Source organism: Oncorhynchus mykiss, chromosome 12 (genome assembly GCF_013265735.2).
Source record: "Oncorhynchus mykiss isolate Arlee chromosome 12, USDA_OmykA_1.1, whole genome shotgun sequence".
Lineage (NCBI taxonomy): Eukaryota > Metazoa > Chordata > Actinopteri > Salmoniformes > Salmonidae > Oncorhynchus > Oncorhynchus mykiss.
The window spans coordinates 38,768,929-38,784,795 of record NC_048576.1 but is presented as its reverse complement, the minus strand read 5'-3'; the positions used below and the strand labels follow the sequence as shown (position 1 = coordinate 38,784,795).

The 15,867-nt window shown below is 44.1% G+C and overlaps 1 protein-coding gene across 4 annotated transcripts in view; it reads right to left on the bottom strand.

The window, feature by feature from the left end:
• hlcs (holocarboxylase synthetase (biotin-(proprionyl-CoA-carboxylase (ATP-hydrolysing)) ligase)) overlaps positions 1–11,085 on the bottom strand; it is a 74,589-nt gene extending 63,504 nt beyond the window's left edge. Inside the window, exons 1-5 of one of the 4 annotated variants that reach the window (XM_036937531.1) lie at positions 10,669–11,084; positions 10,051–10,197; positions 3,061–3,223; positions 1,661–2,715; positions 1,261–1,443 (exon numbers count right to left, since the gene is read on the bottom strand). In XM_036937531.1, coding sequence (XP_036793426.1) covers positions 1,261–1,443; positions 1,661–2,715; positions 3,061–3,223; positions 10,051–10,197; positions 10,669–11,070 — 1,950 coding nt within the window. In that variant the 5' untranslated portion in view covers positions 11,071–11,084. Of the gene's footprint in view, positions 1–1,260; positions 1,444–1,660; positions 2,716–3,060; positions 3,224–10,050; positions 10,198–10,668 lie in introns of all 4 variants that reach the window. The other 3 variants (XM_036937534.1, XM_036937533.1, XM_036937535.1) reach the window with 3 other exon arrangements.
• Positions 11,086–15,867: the final 4,782 nt, after the last annotated feature.

Sequence of the window (15,867 nt, the reverse complement as noted above, 5' to 3'; positions counted from 1 at the left end):
TAGACAGCATCCAAGACGTCCGACCGTAGTTTTCAACGTAATGTTGATATCTTCGGCTGTGAGCGATAGAGAAAATAAAATAATTGACCTCAGCAACAATCATTTGAATAATTCAATGGATGTTTTGTGCACAAAGGTGATGACTAAAGTGTCTTAGTAATAGCCTCAGCCTGCCAGGCAGCAAGTTGACTGGGAGTAATAGCCTCAGCCTGCCAGGCAGCAAGTTGACTGGGAGTAATAGCCTTAGCCTGCCAGGCAGCAAGTTGACTGGGAGTAATAGCCTCAGCCTGCCAGGCAGCAAGTTGACTGGGAGTAATAGCCTCAGCCTGCCAGGCAGCAAGTTGACTGGGAGTAATAGCATTAATAGCCTCAGCCTGCTAGTAAGCGACTGGGTGCTCACAGACTGGTGGCACTTTTTGAACTGTCACCACTGACATCACATAGAGAAACTGCATTGTGCACTGAGCAATAGGGTGTGTGTGTGTGTGTGTGTGAGAGAGACTCTTGCGTCCATGTCATGCCTTTTCATGGCCACACACACACCCCCCCCCCCGACCATAATTGCCTGGGTAAATGTTTATTGTGGCAGCCCTAGTCCAGACACGCCCCAGACGGGTCTGAACATGTGGAAACCATTTTCATTCTTAATACATGCAAATGTATGTCCAATATATGCAACAGGCTTAGAGCAGGTTTATGTGTCCAGAGGGCCAGTCAAAATAAGTGAGGGCTGGGCTCCACAAGAACACAAACAGTAGAGCTAAAACAGACCTTTGATCAGCAGTCAGCCTCACGGCATATCTAGAGGGACTGATGAGCTAACATTGCTAAAGCAATAGGATATTTTTTTTATCCAACTTGAGGACTGGAGTAATGTGAGAACTCTAATAACAGACAAGAGAGTTGAAGGTTTCCATACCCAATTGTCTGGATATTGTGGGGCAGGCTAGCCAGCCATGTTCACACCACAGGCCAATGTAGAAATATAGAATGTTACTGAACAAATGTAGGGGGGGAAGCTTAGGTCACGTTTAGTCAGGTGCATACACTATATGCAACACACTGACCGATGAAGATAGAAATACCATGAATAGAGCAGTCGTGACTCCTTACTCTGTCAGAAGCATGTCTGTTCTACACAATAGATTTCTGAATAAATATCTGCACATTCCAAAAACCTTGTGCATACTGAACGCAGCCCTGGCTGGGAGAGGCCTTAGCTTTAACGGAGAGGTAGCAAGGGACGAGTCAGGTACGTACCTCAGAGGTGGCGAGGAGGTAGACAGGGCTGGCGGGCGGGGCCTGACTCTGCTCACAGCTCAGGCCCAGGGAGGTGAGGATCTCTGTCAGGACCTCATAGCGCCGCGCATTGCTCATCTTCAACTCATCAAAACCCTGAGACGACACAATATCTTCAGAGTTGGGGGCCGTCTCCAGGTGCACCTGAGGTCAGTGGTGAGAGGGCAAAGGTCAGCTGAAAGGTTAAGTGGTTGTAAAATGCACATTCATCTAAATGAATGAATACTGTATATTAATTGCTAAATAAGTTAGTTAAATGAGCAGCAGCAATACTTTCCATTTATAGAGCATTTTATTTACAAATCTAGTGCTTTACATGTGAAATTACATCTTTGACTGATCGAGACAGTGGAGTGCAAACCTGACACAGCACAGCCTCCCCTCGGTCCTCTCCACGCGTCACCCTGACGATGACCATGTCCTTGTCTCCACCATCTCCGTCCCACTTCAGCTCCCCCCAGACTTCCGTCTCTCCAGGGACCCCACCACTCTGCAGCTCCCTGACAAACACACTCCCGCTGGCAAGCACGCTCAGATCCAGCTCTGTGGTATCAGCCTTGGTGAAGCTTAGCCTGCAGATCTGGCTCCTCCTGCTCTTCCTGGGCACCAGGGCCAGCCCCGTGGGGCAGAGGGTGGAGGAGAGCCCCAGGACCCTGCCACCCTGCTCCAGGTATGCAAGGAAACGGGCCTGGAGCTGGGGGGTAAGGGGTTCGTCTGAGGCCAGCACTAGCAGGGTGGCACTCTCCAGCCAGGGTTCACTGAGGGCTTGCTGGGGCCTCAGGGGGTACACCGTGTAGCTGTCCATGTCGATGCACTCGCCCAGCAGCGAACGCACCCTCTGGAACCTCTCCTGGCAGCCACCCGTGAACACCAGCACGTTGGGGGGCTTCCCGGTAACATTGACCCGCCGGCTTTGACCAACAAAGCTCTCTGCCTCATCCTCCTCAAACTCGTCCAGAGTCTCGTCCCCGCTGTCCGTGCACGTGGCGTAGTCGTCGGGAAGGTCAGGGATGTTGTCGACCGAGGCGTACTTGACGGAGAGGATGGTGCTGTTCTCCAGCTCCAGGCACTCGTGGCAGCTGGAGAGGTGGAGGTGGCGGCCGTGGCCCTCCATGTGCTGGTGGTTGATGCCAAGTGAGTTGTCCCCGCTGTCCACCCCAGGGCTGGCTCCTCGTAGGGGCTCGGAGCCTCGTCTTTCCACTAAAGCCCTCTGGATCTCTGGCGGTTGGAGCAGGCTGCACTTCCTATTTTGTGTTAGCTGGAGGTCGCCTCTCACTGAGAGTACCTCACACTCGCAGGGAGAAGGCTCAGAGAGTATGATCTCAGTCTGTTTTTTGAGGGAGAGGGAAGTGATGTGCTTTTCCGACTTTCCTTTCTCCAGAAGTTCTTTGAACGCAGATTCTCGGAGCAGGACAGCTGGGGAAATTAGTACAAAGGGCAATATTTGAATTGCAAAATATGTCCCTCTCTCAGTTTTAAGCAATGTGAAAAAATGTCACAATAGACTTGGAAAACTGATTTGTATCATGTGTTTGGATATAGCCTAGCTAAGTGAAGTTCTGAGATGGCATTGGCCAAGAACTGAAACTTATCTGCAGTTAGGAAACAAATGGCCTCTTTTTAAAAATAGCCTTAAAAATACTAAACATTTTAGGTTTAGGTTTATCCTAGGTTTACAATAAAGTTGAGGATAGGTATAAAACTGTATATACACACACGAGATGAGAAACCATTGACATTTTTTGCAATAACGACACTCACAGACTATCTTTGAAGGCACTAGTCCATTGTCCAGCTGAAGGCGATCTTCCATAAACGCCACCCCAAGGCGGCTGAAGTTGTCAACGCTGGCCTGAGCCACGGCCCTGAACGGATGCAATGGGCTACAGGCCAGAGGGAGACAGTAGTCTGACCACTTCAGCACCTAGACAACACAGCATTGTACACAGGTCAGTAGGATTTAACTGTTAGTGGACGGTGGAAGGAAAAGAGGATCATATCAGACTTAGTTTTCTAGATTAGTTGGGATCGGGATTAGTTCAACAATCAACAGAACATTGATACTGCACTAAGCAAAATCTACCTGCTGCCCGAGAGTAAAATAACAATTTGTGTGTTTAAAGGGACCTTTAAATGGCTGAAGGGGAATTAAGGATTTCCTCTCCAACCAAAACATTTTGGCTCCAGGATCTTAACATGGCATCTCAAGTGTCAGTTGACCCTCCATATTAATGACCTGCTTTTTAAAGCATGACTTCCAAAAGGCCAGAGGCTCTCTTTCCTTGAGCCTTTTGAAGGAAAACAGCCCAATCGAACAGAGTGGGGTTTCACTGCCCAGTGCAGTCCCACCCACACGTGAGGAACAATGGAGCGGAAGTAAACACTCAGAAGGAAAGAAAGTGACCTGTCTAAGGTTCAAATCCTCTGTCCAGTCAGCAAAAGAGAGCATCCCCCCCCGAACTATACAAGGATCGTCTCAAAAACCCGACCCTAGGCAACAGTGACTAGTGCAGGGGTCTCCAACCAGTCGATCGCAAGCTACCAGTAGCTCATAGCCCACCTATGAGTAGCTCGCCAAACAATTCTAAAAGTATGTGCAATTTTCACGTGTTCCACCGCAAACAGCCATAAAGAAATCTCACAAGCATCCAACACCACAAGCTACTATCTAATCAACGCAACAGTGACATTATCCCGCCACACCTGGTTAAGCACCACTGGCTTAAAAGCCAAACACAATATCTGCCAATTCATTTCCAGCAATATTGCCCGTCTGTCTGTGTGGTGCACGCGTTTGTCTATCACTCTATGTGTAGCCAAGTTGATGTGATAACCGTCTTGTGGATTGATTGAAATACTTTCCCCAAAACTTTCTCAATTAAAATGTTAACTGCAAAGTAGACTTACCTGGCAGAAGTAAATCATTTGCATCGATTATTTACAAACTTTGCTATGAAACGAGCAGCAAAACATTAGACTGCACATTCCTCACTTGCTACAGTGAACAAAAACATAAATGCAACATGTAAAGTGTTGGTCTCATGATTCATGAAATTAAACAACCCAGAAATGTTCCATAAGCACAACTGAAGAATTTCTGCACATACTGTCAGAAAACGTCTCAGGGAAACTCATCTGTGTGCTGGTCATCCACACCAGGGTCTTGACCTGACTGCAGTTCGGCGTTGTCACGGACTTCAGTGGGAAAATGCTCTCCTTCGATGGCCACTGGCATAGAAGTGTGCTCTTCATGGATGAATCACAGTTTCAACTGTAACGGGCAGATGGCAGATAGCGTGTATGGAGTCGTGTGGGCGAGCGCTTGCTGATGTCAACGTTGTGAACAGAGTGCCCCATTTTATTGATGGCAATTTGAATGCACAGAGATACCATGATGAGATCCTGAGGCCCATTGTCACGCCATTCATCCGCCGCCATCACCTCATGTTTCAGCATGATAATTAGAGGTCGGCCGATTAATTAGGGCCGATTTGAAGTTTCCATAACAATCGGAAATCTGTATTTTTGGACACCGATTTTGCCTATTTTTAAAATGATTTTTTACAACTTTATTTAACGAGGCAAGTCAGTTAAGAACACATTCTTATTTTCAATGACGGCCTAGGAACGGTGGGTTAACTGCCTTGTTCAGGGGCAGAACGACAGATTTTTTTACCTTGTCATCACAGGGATTCAATCTTGCCACCTTAAGGTTAACTAGTCCAACGCTCTAACCACCTGCCTCACGAGGAGCCTGCCTGTTACGCGAATGCAGTAAGAAGCCAAGGTAAGTTGCTAGCTAGCATTAAACTTAATCATAATCACTAGTTATAACTACACATGGTTGATGATATTACTAGTTTATCTAGCGTGTCCTGCGTTGCATATAATCGATGCGGTGCGCATTCGCGAAAAAGGACTGTCGTTGCTCCAACGTGTACCTAACCATAAACATCAATGCCCTTCTTAAAATAAATACACAGAAGTATATATTTTTAAACCTGCATATTAAGCTAAAAGAAATCCAGGTTAGCAGGCAATATTAACCAGGTGAAATTGTGTCACTTTTCTTGCGTTCATTGCACGCAGAGTCAGGGTATATGCAACAGTTTGGGCCGCCTGGCTCATTGTGAACTAATTTGCCAGAATTTTACGTAATTATGACATAACATTGAAGGTTGTGCAATGTAACAGCAATATTTAGACTTAGGGATGCCATCCGTTAGAAAAAATACGGAACGGTTCCGTATATCGCTGAAAGAATAAACGTTTTGTTTTCGAAATTATAGTTTCCGGATTCGACCATATTAATGACCTAAGGCTCATATTTCTGTGTGTTACTATTTTAGAATTAAGTCTATGATTTGATAGAGCAGTCTGACTGAGCGATGGTAGGCAACAGCAGGCTCGTAAGCATTCATTCAAACAGCACTTTTGTGCGTTTTGCCAGCAGCTCTTTGCAATGCTTCAAGCATTGCGCTGTTTATAACTTCATGCCTATCAACTCCCGAGATTAGGCTGGTGTAACCGATGTGAAATGGCTAGCTAGTTAGCGGGGTGCGCGCTAATAGCGTTTCAAACGTCACTCGCTCTGAGACTTGGAGTGGTTGTTCCCCTTGCTCTGCATGGGTAACGATGCTTCGAGGGTGGCTGTTGTCGATGTGTTCCTGGTTCAAGCCCAGGTAGCGGCGAGGAGAGGGATGGAAGCTATACTGTTACACTGGCAATACTAAAGTGCCTATAAGAACATACAATAGTCAAAGGTATATGAAATACAAATCGTATAGAGAGAAATAGTCCTATAATTCCTATAATACACTGCTAAAAAAAATAAAGGGAACACTTAAACAACAATCTAACTCCAAGTCAATCACACTTCTGTGAAATCAAACTGTCCACTTAGGAAGCACCACTGATTGACAATAAATGTCACATGCTGTTATGCAAATGGAATAGACAACATGTGGAAATTATAGGCAATTAGCAAGACCCCCCCAATAAAGGAGTGGTTCTGCAGGTGATAACCACAGACCACTTCTCAGTTCCTATGCTTCCTGGCTGATGTTTTGGTCACTTTTGAATACTGGCGGTGCTTTCACTCTAGTGGTAGCATGAGACGGAGTCTACAACCCACACAAGTGGCTCAGGTAGTGCAGCTCATCCAGGATGGCACATCAATGCAAGATGTGGCAAGAAGGTTTGCTGTGTCTGTCAGCGTAGTGTCCAGAGCATGGAGGCGCTACCAGGAAACAGGCCAGTACATCAGGAGACGTGGAAGAGGCCGTAAGAGGGCAACAACCCAGCAGCAGGTTCGCTACCTCCACCTTTGTACAAGGAGGTGCAGGAGGAGCACTGCCAGAGCCCTGCAAAATGACCTCCAGCAGGCCACAAATGTGCATGTGTCTGCTCAAACGGTCAGAAACAGACTCCATGAGGGTGGTATGAGGGCCCGACGTCCACAGGTGGGGGTTGTGCTTACAGCCCAACACCGTGCAGGACGTTTGGCATTTGCCAGAGAACACCAAGATTGGCAAATTCGCCACTGGCGCCCTGTGCTCTTCACAGATGAAAGCAAGTTCACACTGAGCACGTGACAGACGTGACAGTCTGGAGATGCCGTGGAGAACGTTCTGCTGCCTGCAACATCCTCCAACATGACCGGTTTGGCGGTGGGTCAGTCATGGTGTGGGGTGGCATTTCTTTGGAGGGCCGCACAGCCCTCCATGTGCTCGCCAGAGGTAGCCTGACTGCCATTAGGTACCGAGATGAGATCCTCAGACCTCTTGTGAGACCATATGCTCGTGTGGTTGGCCCTGGGTTCCTCCTAATACAAGACAATGCTAGACCTCATGTGGCTGGAGTGCCACAGCAGTTCCTGCAAGAGGAAGGCATTGATGCTATGGACTGGCCCGCCCGTTTCCCAGACCTGAATCCAATTGAGCACATCTGGGACATCATGTCTCGCTCCATCCACCAACGCCACGTTGCACCACAGACTGTCCAGGAGTTGGCGGATGCTTTAGTCCAGGTCTGGGAGGAGATCCCTCAGGAGACCATCCGCCACCTCATCAGGAGCATGCCCAGGCGTTGTAGGGAGGTCATACAGGCACGTGGAGGCCACACACACTACTGAGCCTCATTTTGACTTGTTTTAAGGACATTACATCAAAGTTGGATCAGCCTGTAGTGTGGTTTTCCACTTTAATCTTGAGTGTGACTCCAAATCCAGACCTCCATGAGTTGATAAATTTGATTTCCATTGATCATTTTTGTGTGATTTTGTTGTCAGCACATTCAACTATGTAAAGAAAAAAGTATTTAATAAGAATATTTAATTCATTTGGATGTGTTATTTTAGTGTTCCCTTTATTTTTTGGAGCAGTGTAAATACAACCTAAAACTTATTACCAGGGAATATTGAAGACTCATGTTAAAAGGAACCACCAGCTTTCATATGTTCTCATGTTCTGAGCATGGAACGTAAACGTTAGCTTTCTTACATGGCACATATTGCACTTTTACTTTCTTCTCCAACACTTTGTTTTTGCATTATTTAAACCAAATTGAGCATGTTTCATTATTTATTTGAGGCTAAATTGATTTTATTGATGTATTATATTAAGTTAAATAAGTGTTAATTCAGTATTGTTGTAATTGTCATTATTACAAATAAATGTTAAAAAAAATAAAAAAATTAAATAGTCCGATTAATCAGTATCGGCTTTTTTGGCCCTCCAATAATCTGCATCAGTATCGGAAAATCATAATCGGTCGACCTCTAATGATAATGCACGGCCCCATGTCGCAAAGATCTGTACACAATTCCTGGAAGCTAAAAATGTCTCAGTTCTTCCATGGCCTGTATACTCACCAGACATGTCAACCATTGCGCATGTCTGGGATGCTTTGGATCGATGTGTACGAGTGTGTTCCAGTTCCAGGCCAATATCCAGAAACTTTGCACAGCCGTTGAAGAGGAGTGATACAACATTCCACAGGCCACAATCTACAGCCTGATCAACTATATGCCAAAGAGATGTGTCACACTGCATGAGGGGAAACAAATGGTGGTCACACCAGATACTGACTGGCTTTCTGATCCACGCCACTACCTTAAGGTATCTGTGACCTATCCCCACCCATTACATTTTTACTTGTTGCATTTATATTTTTGTTCAGTGTTAGTTTTGTCACATACAGTGCCTTGCAAATGTATTCATCCCCCTTGGCGTTTTTCCTATTTTGTTGCATTACAACCTGTAATTTAAATGGATTTGTATTTGTATTTTATGTAATGAACATAAACAAAATAGTCCAAATTGATGAAGTGAAATTGTTTCAAAAAAATAACAAACAGAAAAGTGGTGGGAGCATATGTATTCACACCCTTTGCTATGAAGCCCCTAAATAAGATCTGGTGCAACCAATTAACTTCAGAAGTCACATAATTAGTTAAATAAAGTCCACCTGTGTGCAATCTAAGTTTCACATGATCTGAGTAGCTATACACCTGTCCTGGAAGGCTCCAGAGTCTGCAACACCATGAAGACCAAAGAGCTCTCAAAACAGGTCAAGAAATATCCAAAACTTTGAACATCCCATGGAGCACCATTAAATCCATTATTTAAAAAATGGAAAGAAAATGGCAGCACAACAAACCTGCCAAGAGCTAACGTTACTTGCATTGGTTTTGCTCCCCCCGCCCACCAAAACTCACGGACAAGGCAAGGATGACATTAATCAGAGGCAACAAAGAGACTGAAGATGACCCTGAAGGAGCTGCAAAGCTCCACTGTGGAGATTGGAGTATCTGTCCAAAGGACCACTTTAAGCCGTACACTCCACAGAGCTGGGCTTTATGGAAGAGTGGCCAGAAAATGCCATTCCTTAAAGAAAACACGTTTGGTGTTCGCCAAAAGGCATGTGGGAGACTCCCCAAACATATGGAAGAAAATACTCTGGTCAGATGACACTAAAACTGAGCTTTTTGACCATGAAGGAATATGCTGTCTGGCGCAAACCCAACACCTCATCACCCCAAGAACCTCATCCCCAGAGTGAAGCATGGTGGTGGCAGCATCATGCTGTGGGGATGTCAAATTCTTGAGGGAAACCTGTTTCAGTCTTCCAGAGGTTTGAGACTGGGACGGGGGTTCACCTTCCAGCAGGACAATGACCCTAAGCATACTGATAAAGCAACACTTGAGTGGTATAAGGAAAAGCCTTTAAATGTCTTTGAATGGCCTAGTCAAAGCCCAGACCTCAATCCAATTGAGAATCTGTGGTATGACTTAAAAGACTGCTGTACACCAGCGAACCCATCCAACTTGAAGGAGCTAGAGCAGTTTTGCCTTGAAGAATGGGCAAAAATCCCAGTGGCTAGATGTGCCAAGCTTATTGAGACATACCCCAAGATGCTTGCAGCTGTAATTTCTGCAAAGGGGGGCTGTGCAAAGTATTGACTTTATTTGGGGGGGGGGGGGGGGGGGTGTAAGTTATGAATAGTTATGCCCACTCAAGTCATGTTTGTTTTCTTGTCTTATTTCACAAAATATTTTGCATCTTCAAAGTGGTAGGCATGTTATGCAAATCAAATGATAACCCCCCCATTTTTTTTATTCCAGGTTGTAAGGCAACAAAATATGAAAAATGCCAAGTGGGTGAATACTTTCGCAAGCCACTGTAAATGCTTGACAGTCTACAAAACTGACAGTTTCTTTGCTTCTCAATAAATATACTTGTGATCCATACTTTTTTATTTTCTGTAGTGTGATGAGCCTGGCTGCCCACTCTTTGTCCTGATGTAGCCTCTATGATGAAAGAAATGTTCTCTATCCGTGGGCCACAACTCAGAGAGGACCCCCACAAAAGAGTCCACTTGCTGAGGTCCTCACATGCCTAGGAACAATAATACAGACAACATATACACTGATCTACAGTATGGACACTGATGGTAGGGATAGATATTAAAGCATGTTTTAGAAAGTTAGTATGATCGTTAGACATTAGTAAGACTACATATAAGAAACTATGTAAAATGACTAACATATCATGTAAGTTAATGTGCACCAAAAATATATAACCAATTCACATCAGAATTGACTGTTTTTTTGACGGATTAGCTATTCACCTCAAAGCATGCACAAACTGATAGCTAATAACGGAGGAGGCCTACTTCACATTTTGTGCTCTGAATGGAACTGAGCAGCAGAATGCGTAACGTTGCCTTCACGCCTGTCATTTAGCTGGCAAGCTGATCTTGCCCATTCATTGATAGAGGAGTAGCTTATGTTTTTTGACAAGTGAAGGCCTCGGATGGTAGCTAACATACTAGCTAGCTAGCTATATCAAACAAACGTGTCGTGTCACCTGAGGTTCGGTTATGTAAATAGCCTTGTCGCCCAACTTGAGAAAAACGTCCTCCTCAGGCAGAGGTGGACTGAGCTGCTTATTGACACTTTGCAGGCAGGTTGGTTGTCCTTTCTGAAGCCGAGGCTTCCCCAGTGGATTCAAGGCACAGAATGTGAAGCTAACGTTACTTGCATTGGTTTTGCTCCCCCCGCACAATTTGTGCAGGGTGCTCCGAATTACCACTGTGTAGCACTTTTGAAAGCGCACCCAAAGGTAGACGTAGCACAACGTTATTAGCATTTTCTTTACATTTGGAAAGCCGTTTTTGAGCCCATATGGTATGGCCTCTCTGCTCAGTTTCGACCCGACCGTGGCTTCCCTGTTGTTGACAGAATGGCTCTTCCCACTACAAATCGTCATTACGCATGCTCGCAGTCTGTGCAGGCGAGTGGCACAGTTTCTAAACCCAGATGCACAACCTCGCGAGACTTCCGAGAACAAGACTTGCTAAACAGACTAAACAGACCAGCCTGGGGTTCTCGGGTTTGAGAAGTGAACACATCTTCTTTAGTTATTAATTTTCTCTCAAATTAAAAGCATATCCTAGATTCAAACCAATGTTTAAAGTATATGAGCTTGTTATTACTCCAACCACATGAGAACAACAAACTGATATTCAGTTTCGTAAAAAACAACTTTATATCGAAGGAGAGCCTTTGATCAGACGGTTAGCACATGCGCAGTTTGGAGCGAGTAGTTTTAGTCTTATCTTCGGACTGTAATGTCTTTGCTAGTGGTGCTCGGGTCAGCTGTTTGCTCACCCGCAACCGCCCGACTAGGCCTATGAGACAGTGAAAATCTGAAGCTCCCAACAGACCCAACCGCTAAAATCGAAAGTGCACTGTAGGCTACAGTCAGACAGCGGAACGATTTTTTTGACATGGCTTGATTTAGATATGTTTTTGCTTATAATTTCCGATTTTTTGGTAGACTATTTGCTAGTCAACTTGTCTATTATTGTACCGAACAGAAATATAAATGCAACAATTACAGTTACAGTTCAGTTGGAAATTAGTCGATATAAATGAATTCATTAGGCCTTAATCTATGGATTACATGACTGAGAATACAGATATGCATATGTTGGTCACAGATACAGTGCATTTGGAAAATATTCAGACCCCTTGACCTTTTCCAAATTTTGTTATGTTACAGCCTTATTCTAAAATGCATAAAATAGTTGTTTGCCCTCATCAATCTAAATGATTTTAGACATTTTTGCAAATGTATAAAAAAAAAATACAACTGAAATATTACAATTACTTAAGTATTAAGTAAATCAAGTTAAGTAAAACCTTAAATAAAGGTTCAATTAAGAAACCCGCATACAAACAGGCAGCTCCAAAATGCAGGTGTTTCAGCCTAGCTCAGTGCTTTCTGTGGTGGTGGGGCACTTGTTGGGATGCATTTGTTGAGTAAGGATGAATATGTTGGAGACCCATTTGATGTGTCGAAAATGGTGAAGTTTGCGCTGGGAAAAGTGGAGTCTCAGAGCGACCAGGATTTTTGAAGAACAGAGGCAGCCTCAAAAGAATCTGGACAACAGAAGTTTTGTGTTTTGAACATCAGTGTAGAGCACCCGTCAAAGGAGTCATCTCAGGAGTGACGACAGATGTTCCGGTTGAAAACCTGAAGATAATTCCTGGTGTGGTTGGTTCCCGGTGTCTGACCCACTGGGTGAAAGGAGAAAAAGTGTCGGTCCTGTTTTTTAATAAAGAGCAAATAACTACGCATGAGAAGCCTGGTTAAGTAAGATACGCCGTTAGAGTTTTCGTCCCCAAACTATTGCAGTGTAAGAATTGTAAAGGATTTGGCCATGTTTCAAATGTGTGCAAATGGACAGAGTATTGAAGAATGATGTGTAGAAGGACGACAGTGTTGCAATTGTGATGGGGATCATGATCCCCAATTCCTGGAGTGTGCTATAAGGGTGAAGGAGATTGAGGTGGCAAGTTAGAGCAGTGAATTGAATCTCCTATGCGGATGCGATTAAAATAATTGAGAAAACATGTGATGCTAGGGAAGATATGTTAGTGAAAAAAAAGGTGGATTTTGTGGTGTTCATTGCTATAGTTAAACTGTACTCAAACTCTGTCTCAAAGAAATCTAAGAAACTGGACATTATTGTGGCTGCGGCAGAAAGGTTTTTACATTTGAAGACCTGGAAGACCTGACCTTTCAGGTTCCCCTTGAGCCTGTGTCAAATCTGTTTTATTTATTTTTTGAACAGAAAAGTAGTTTATTTAATTTTTTTGCATTTTATTCAATTTTTGGAATCCTGTTTCCAACCTGCACATTAGGTGGCGGAAAGCACATTCAATTGTGCGATCGCAAATATACCATAGTAGAAGTAGTTTTGGGGTGTGGTAGAAGTTAGATATTTATTTGGTTTTGAATTTTATTTTCATGGTAGTACAGAATTGGGCAGATCATGATTGATCGTACATTCCAGCACAGTAGGTCCCGGCATTCACTTAAACGATTGTTTGCGGACTGCCATGATATCGTAGAAGTATTCGGGCCTGGGAATTTAGCGGAGAATGTCTCTCCGTGGGGACTGGTCCCCTATGCAAGTTTCCATCTCTTGTCTGTTTGGGTGTTTGCTGTGATCGCAATGGACCAGTGTCTGGGGAATGCAAATTCTTACTGGCGAATTCGAGTGAAGAAGTGGGTGGCTGCGCTGACGACGAACTGGAGCTAAAATGGTGATCCAAGAGCAGAGGACCGAGAGAGGCATTGGAACAACACAAATCTAGGAGCTTTAGCTCCTCTAAGTAAGGGGCGTGATTCTTCCTGTGTTCCCCTTACAGGCTGACTTCACCGGTCGTATCGCATGCGCGAGTGTTGCATAAGTAGATGTAGATATCTAAATATTATTCAATAATTGCACTTACCATGCTCGTGCGCGCCAACAAGCGTCTGCGTTGCCAAGGGCTAAAATAGAAGTCAGTTCTATTTCTGACGCAGATCGCGCTGCAAGTCCTGCCTCTCCCATCTCCCCATTGGTTTATAGAAGCAGGTACCCACATGCCATCTCCTCATTGGTTATACCCACGTAGGTGACTGATAGACGAACGAGGTCAGTGGAGGTAATGCACCTAATTTATGAAAGTTGCCAATCGCAATATAAAGTCAAGAGAAGAAAAAGCGTAGGAAGAGAAATGACTAGACACGATTCGTTTGATGGTTTTATGTGTGGATTAATTGTCAGAGTAGAGGACCTTGTGCATTTCAGGTAAAATAACAACTCAATGTTTATATCCCAGGACAAATTAGCTAGCAAATGCAAGCTAGCCAAATAGGACAAATTAGTTAGCAAGTGTAAGCTAGCTAGCTAAATTTCCATAAATGTTTAATGCTTTTTGGCCTGTCCCCAAAATAATGTAATTGGTTCAGAGTTTGTTTTGATATTTTAATCTGCGTGTCGTTATCGCATTTGGTGTGGGGGGCCAAAATAAATGTATGCGTGATGATGCACGTGCGCAGCCGGTTTGGATTCCGTGTCAGACCGGGCGCGTTCCAGGACAGGGAGCTGTGCGGATCTGGATATCACCATACAGAGGTTTATTTTGTGGGAATATGCTTCTCGTCAGGCCCTAGAAATCAAGAGCCTATCCCCACCCTGTTGTCTTGTCTGTCCTCCCTATTTTGTCCTATAGTAGAACGTCCGTTAGAGGGGTTGGCAGATTAGAGCAGGGCCAAGGGTGGGTCCCATATTGTGTACAGCTCCAGAGTGGGATTGTAGTGCCTTTCACCATATTGTTTGCAGTGCCTTCCCTTAGAATAACTATCTTGTTGCAGTGCCATATAATACTTCAGTGGTGTGAGCTTTGCAGTGACATATCAAAATAATTCCGTGTGCAGCTGATCTTTTGCATGGCCGATATACCTGAGAGAGTCAGGGGGAGGGTAACCTATCTGAGGGGAGGCCTTATTGTCTCGACACAGTCCGGGAAATTGTGCAGTCTGCTGTGGGAGGTGGAGAAACGGGGTCCGATCCATGTTAACCCATGAATTTAAAATAAAACTTACCATTAGCATACTTACCTGTCCTGGTCATCTGTGTTGGTTGTGTGCTGGAAAACATTAAATCCTGTGTTGGGTGGCGAGAAAAGGGGTTCACACTAAACTGTGACAGACGTACTGTGAAATTCTCTAAAATTATGTTGGAGGTGGCTTATGGTAAAAATATTAACATTTAAATTCTCTGGCAACAGTTCTGGTGGACATTCCTTCAGTCAGCATGCTAATTGCATGCTCCCTCAACTTGAGATATCTGTGGTGTGGTGTGACAAAACTACAAATTTTATAGTGTCCTTTTATTGTCCCCCGCACAAGGTGCACCTGTGTAATGATCATGCTTTTTAATCAGCTTCTTGATATGACACACCTGTTAGGCAGATGGATAGTCTTGGCAAAGGCAAAATGCTCACTAACTGGTATGTAAACAAAACTGTGCAGAGAATTTGAGAAGATTTTTGTGAATATGGAACGTCTGATCTTATTTCAGCTCATGAAACATGGGACCAACATTTTACATGTTGCGATTCATATTTTTGTTCTGTGCAAATACATGCAGCTTATCTTCTGTCATTAGCCTAGTCCATATGTTTTCCTAGAAGACTAAATAAACCCTTGCTCACCAGAATGTTATAAATCGATAGAATGAATGCTTGACATTGGTAAGGTTTTCTGTAATCTCTGCTTTTGTGGAGCAAGGACGTTTACGTACCGGGGAGAACATGCAATCAAAAACTGGAAAGATTTTCTGAGCAAAATGTCCAAATTACATCAGTTTGACTTGTTGTAAAGAAATAAAAAGCTGTGAAAACGACCCAACATTTTGTGCTGCCTGTGCCCAATGTTTGTTTGTAACATGTTTTGTGCTGCTGCTATATGTTGCTACTGTACCATGTTGTCATGTTGTGTTGCCGCCATGCTATGTTGTCTTAGGTCTCTCTCTTTATGTAGGGTTGTGGTGTCTCTTGTCGTGATGTGTGTTTTGTCCTATAATTGTATTTTTAATCCCAGCCCCCGTCTCCGCAGGAGGCCTTTTGGTAGGCCGCCATTGTAAAAATAATTTGTTGTTAACTGACTTGCCTTAAAATAAATATTGTTTGATAAGATTTCAGTTCAGCTGGATGCATAGCCTATTTT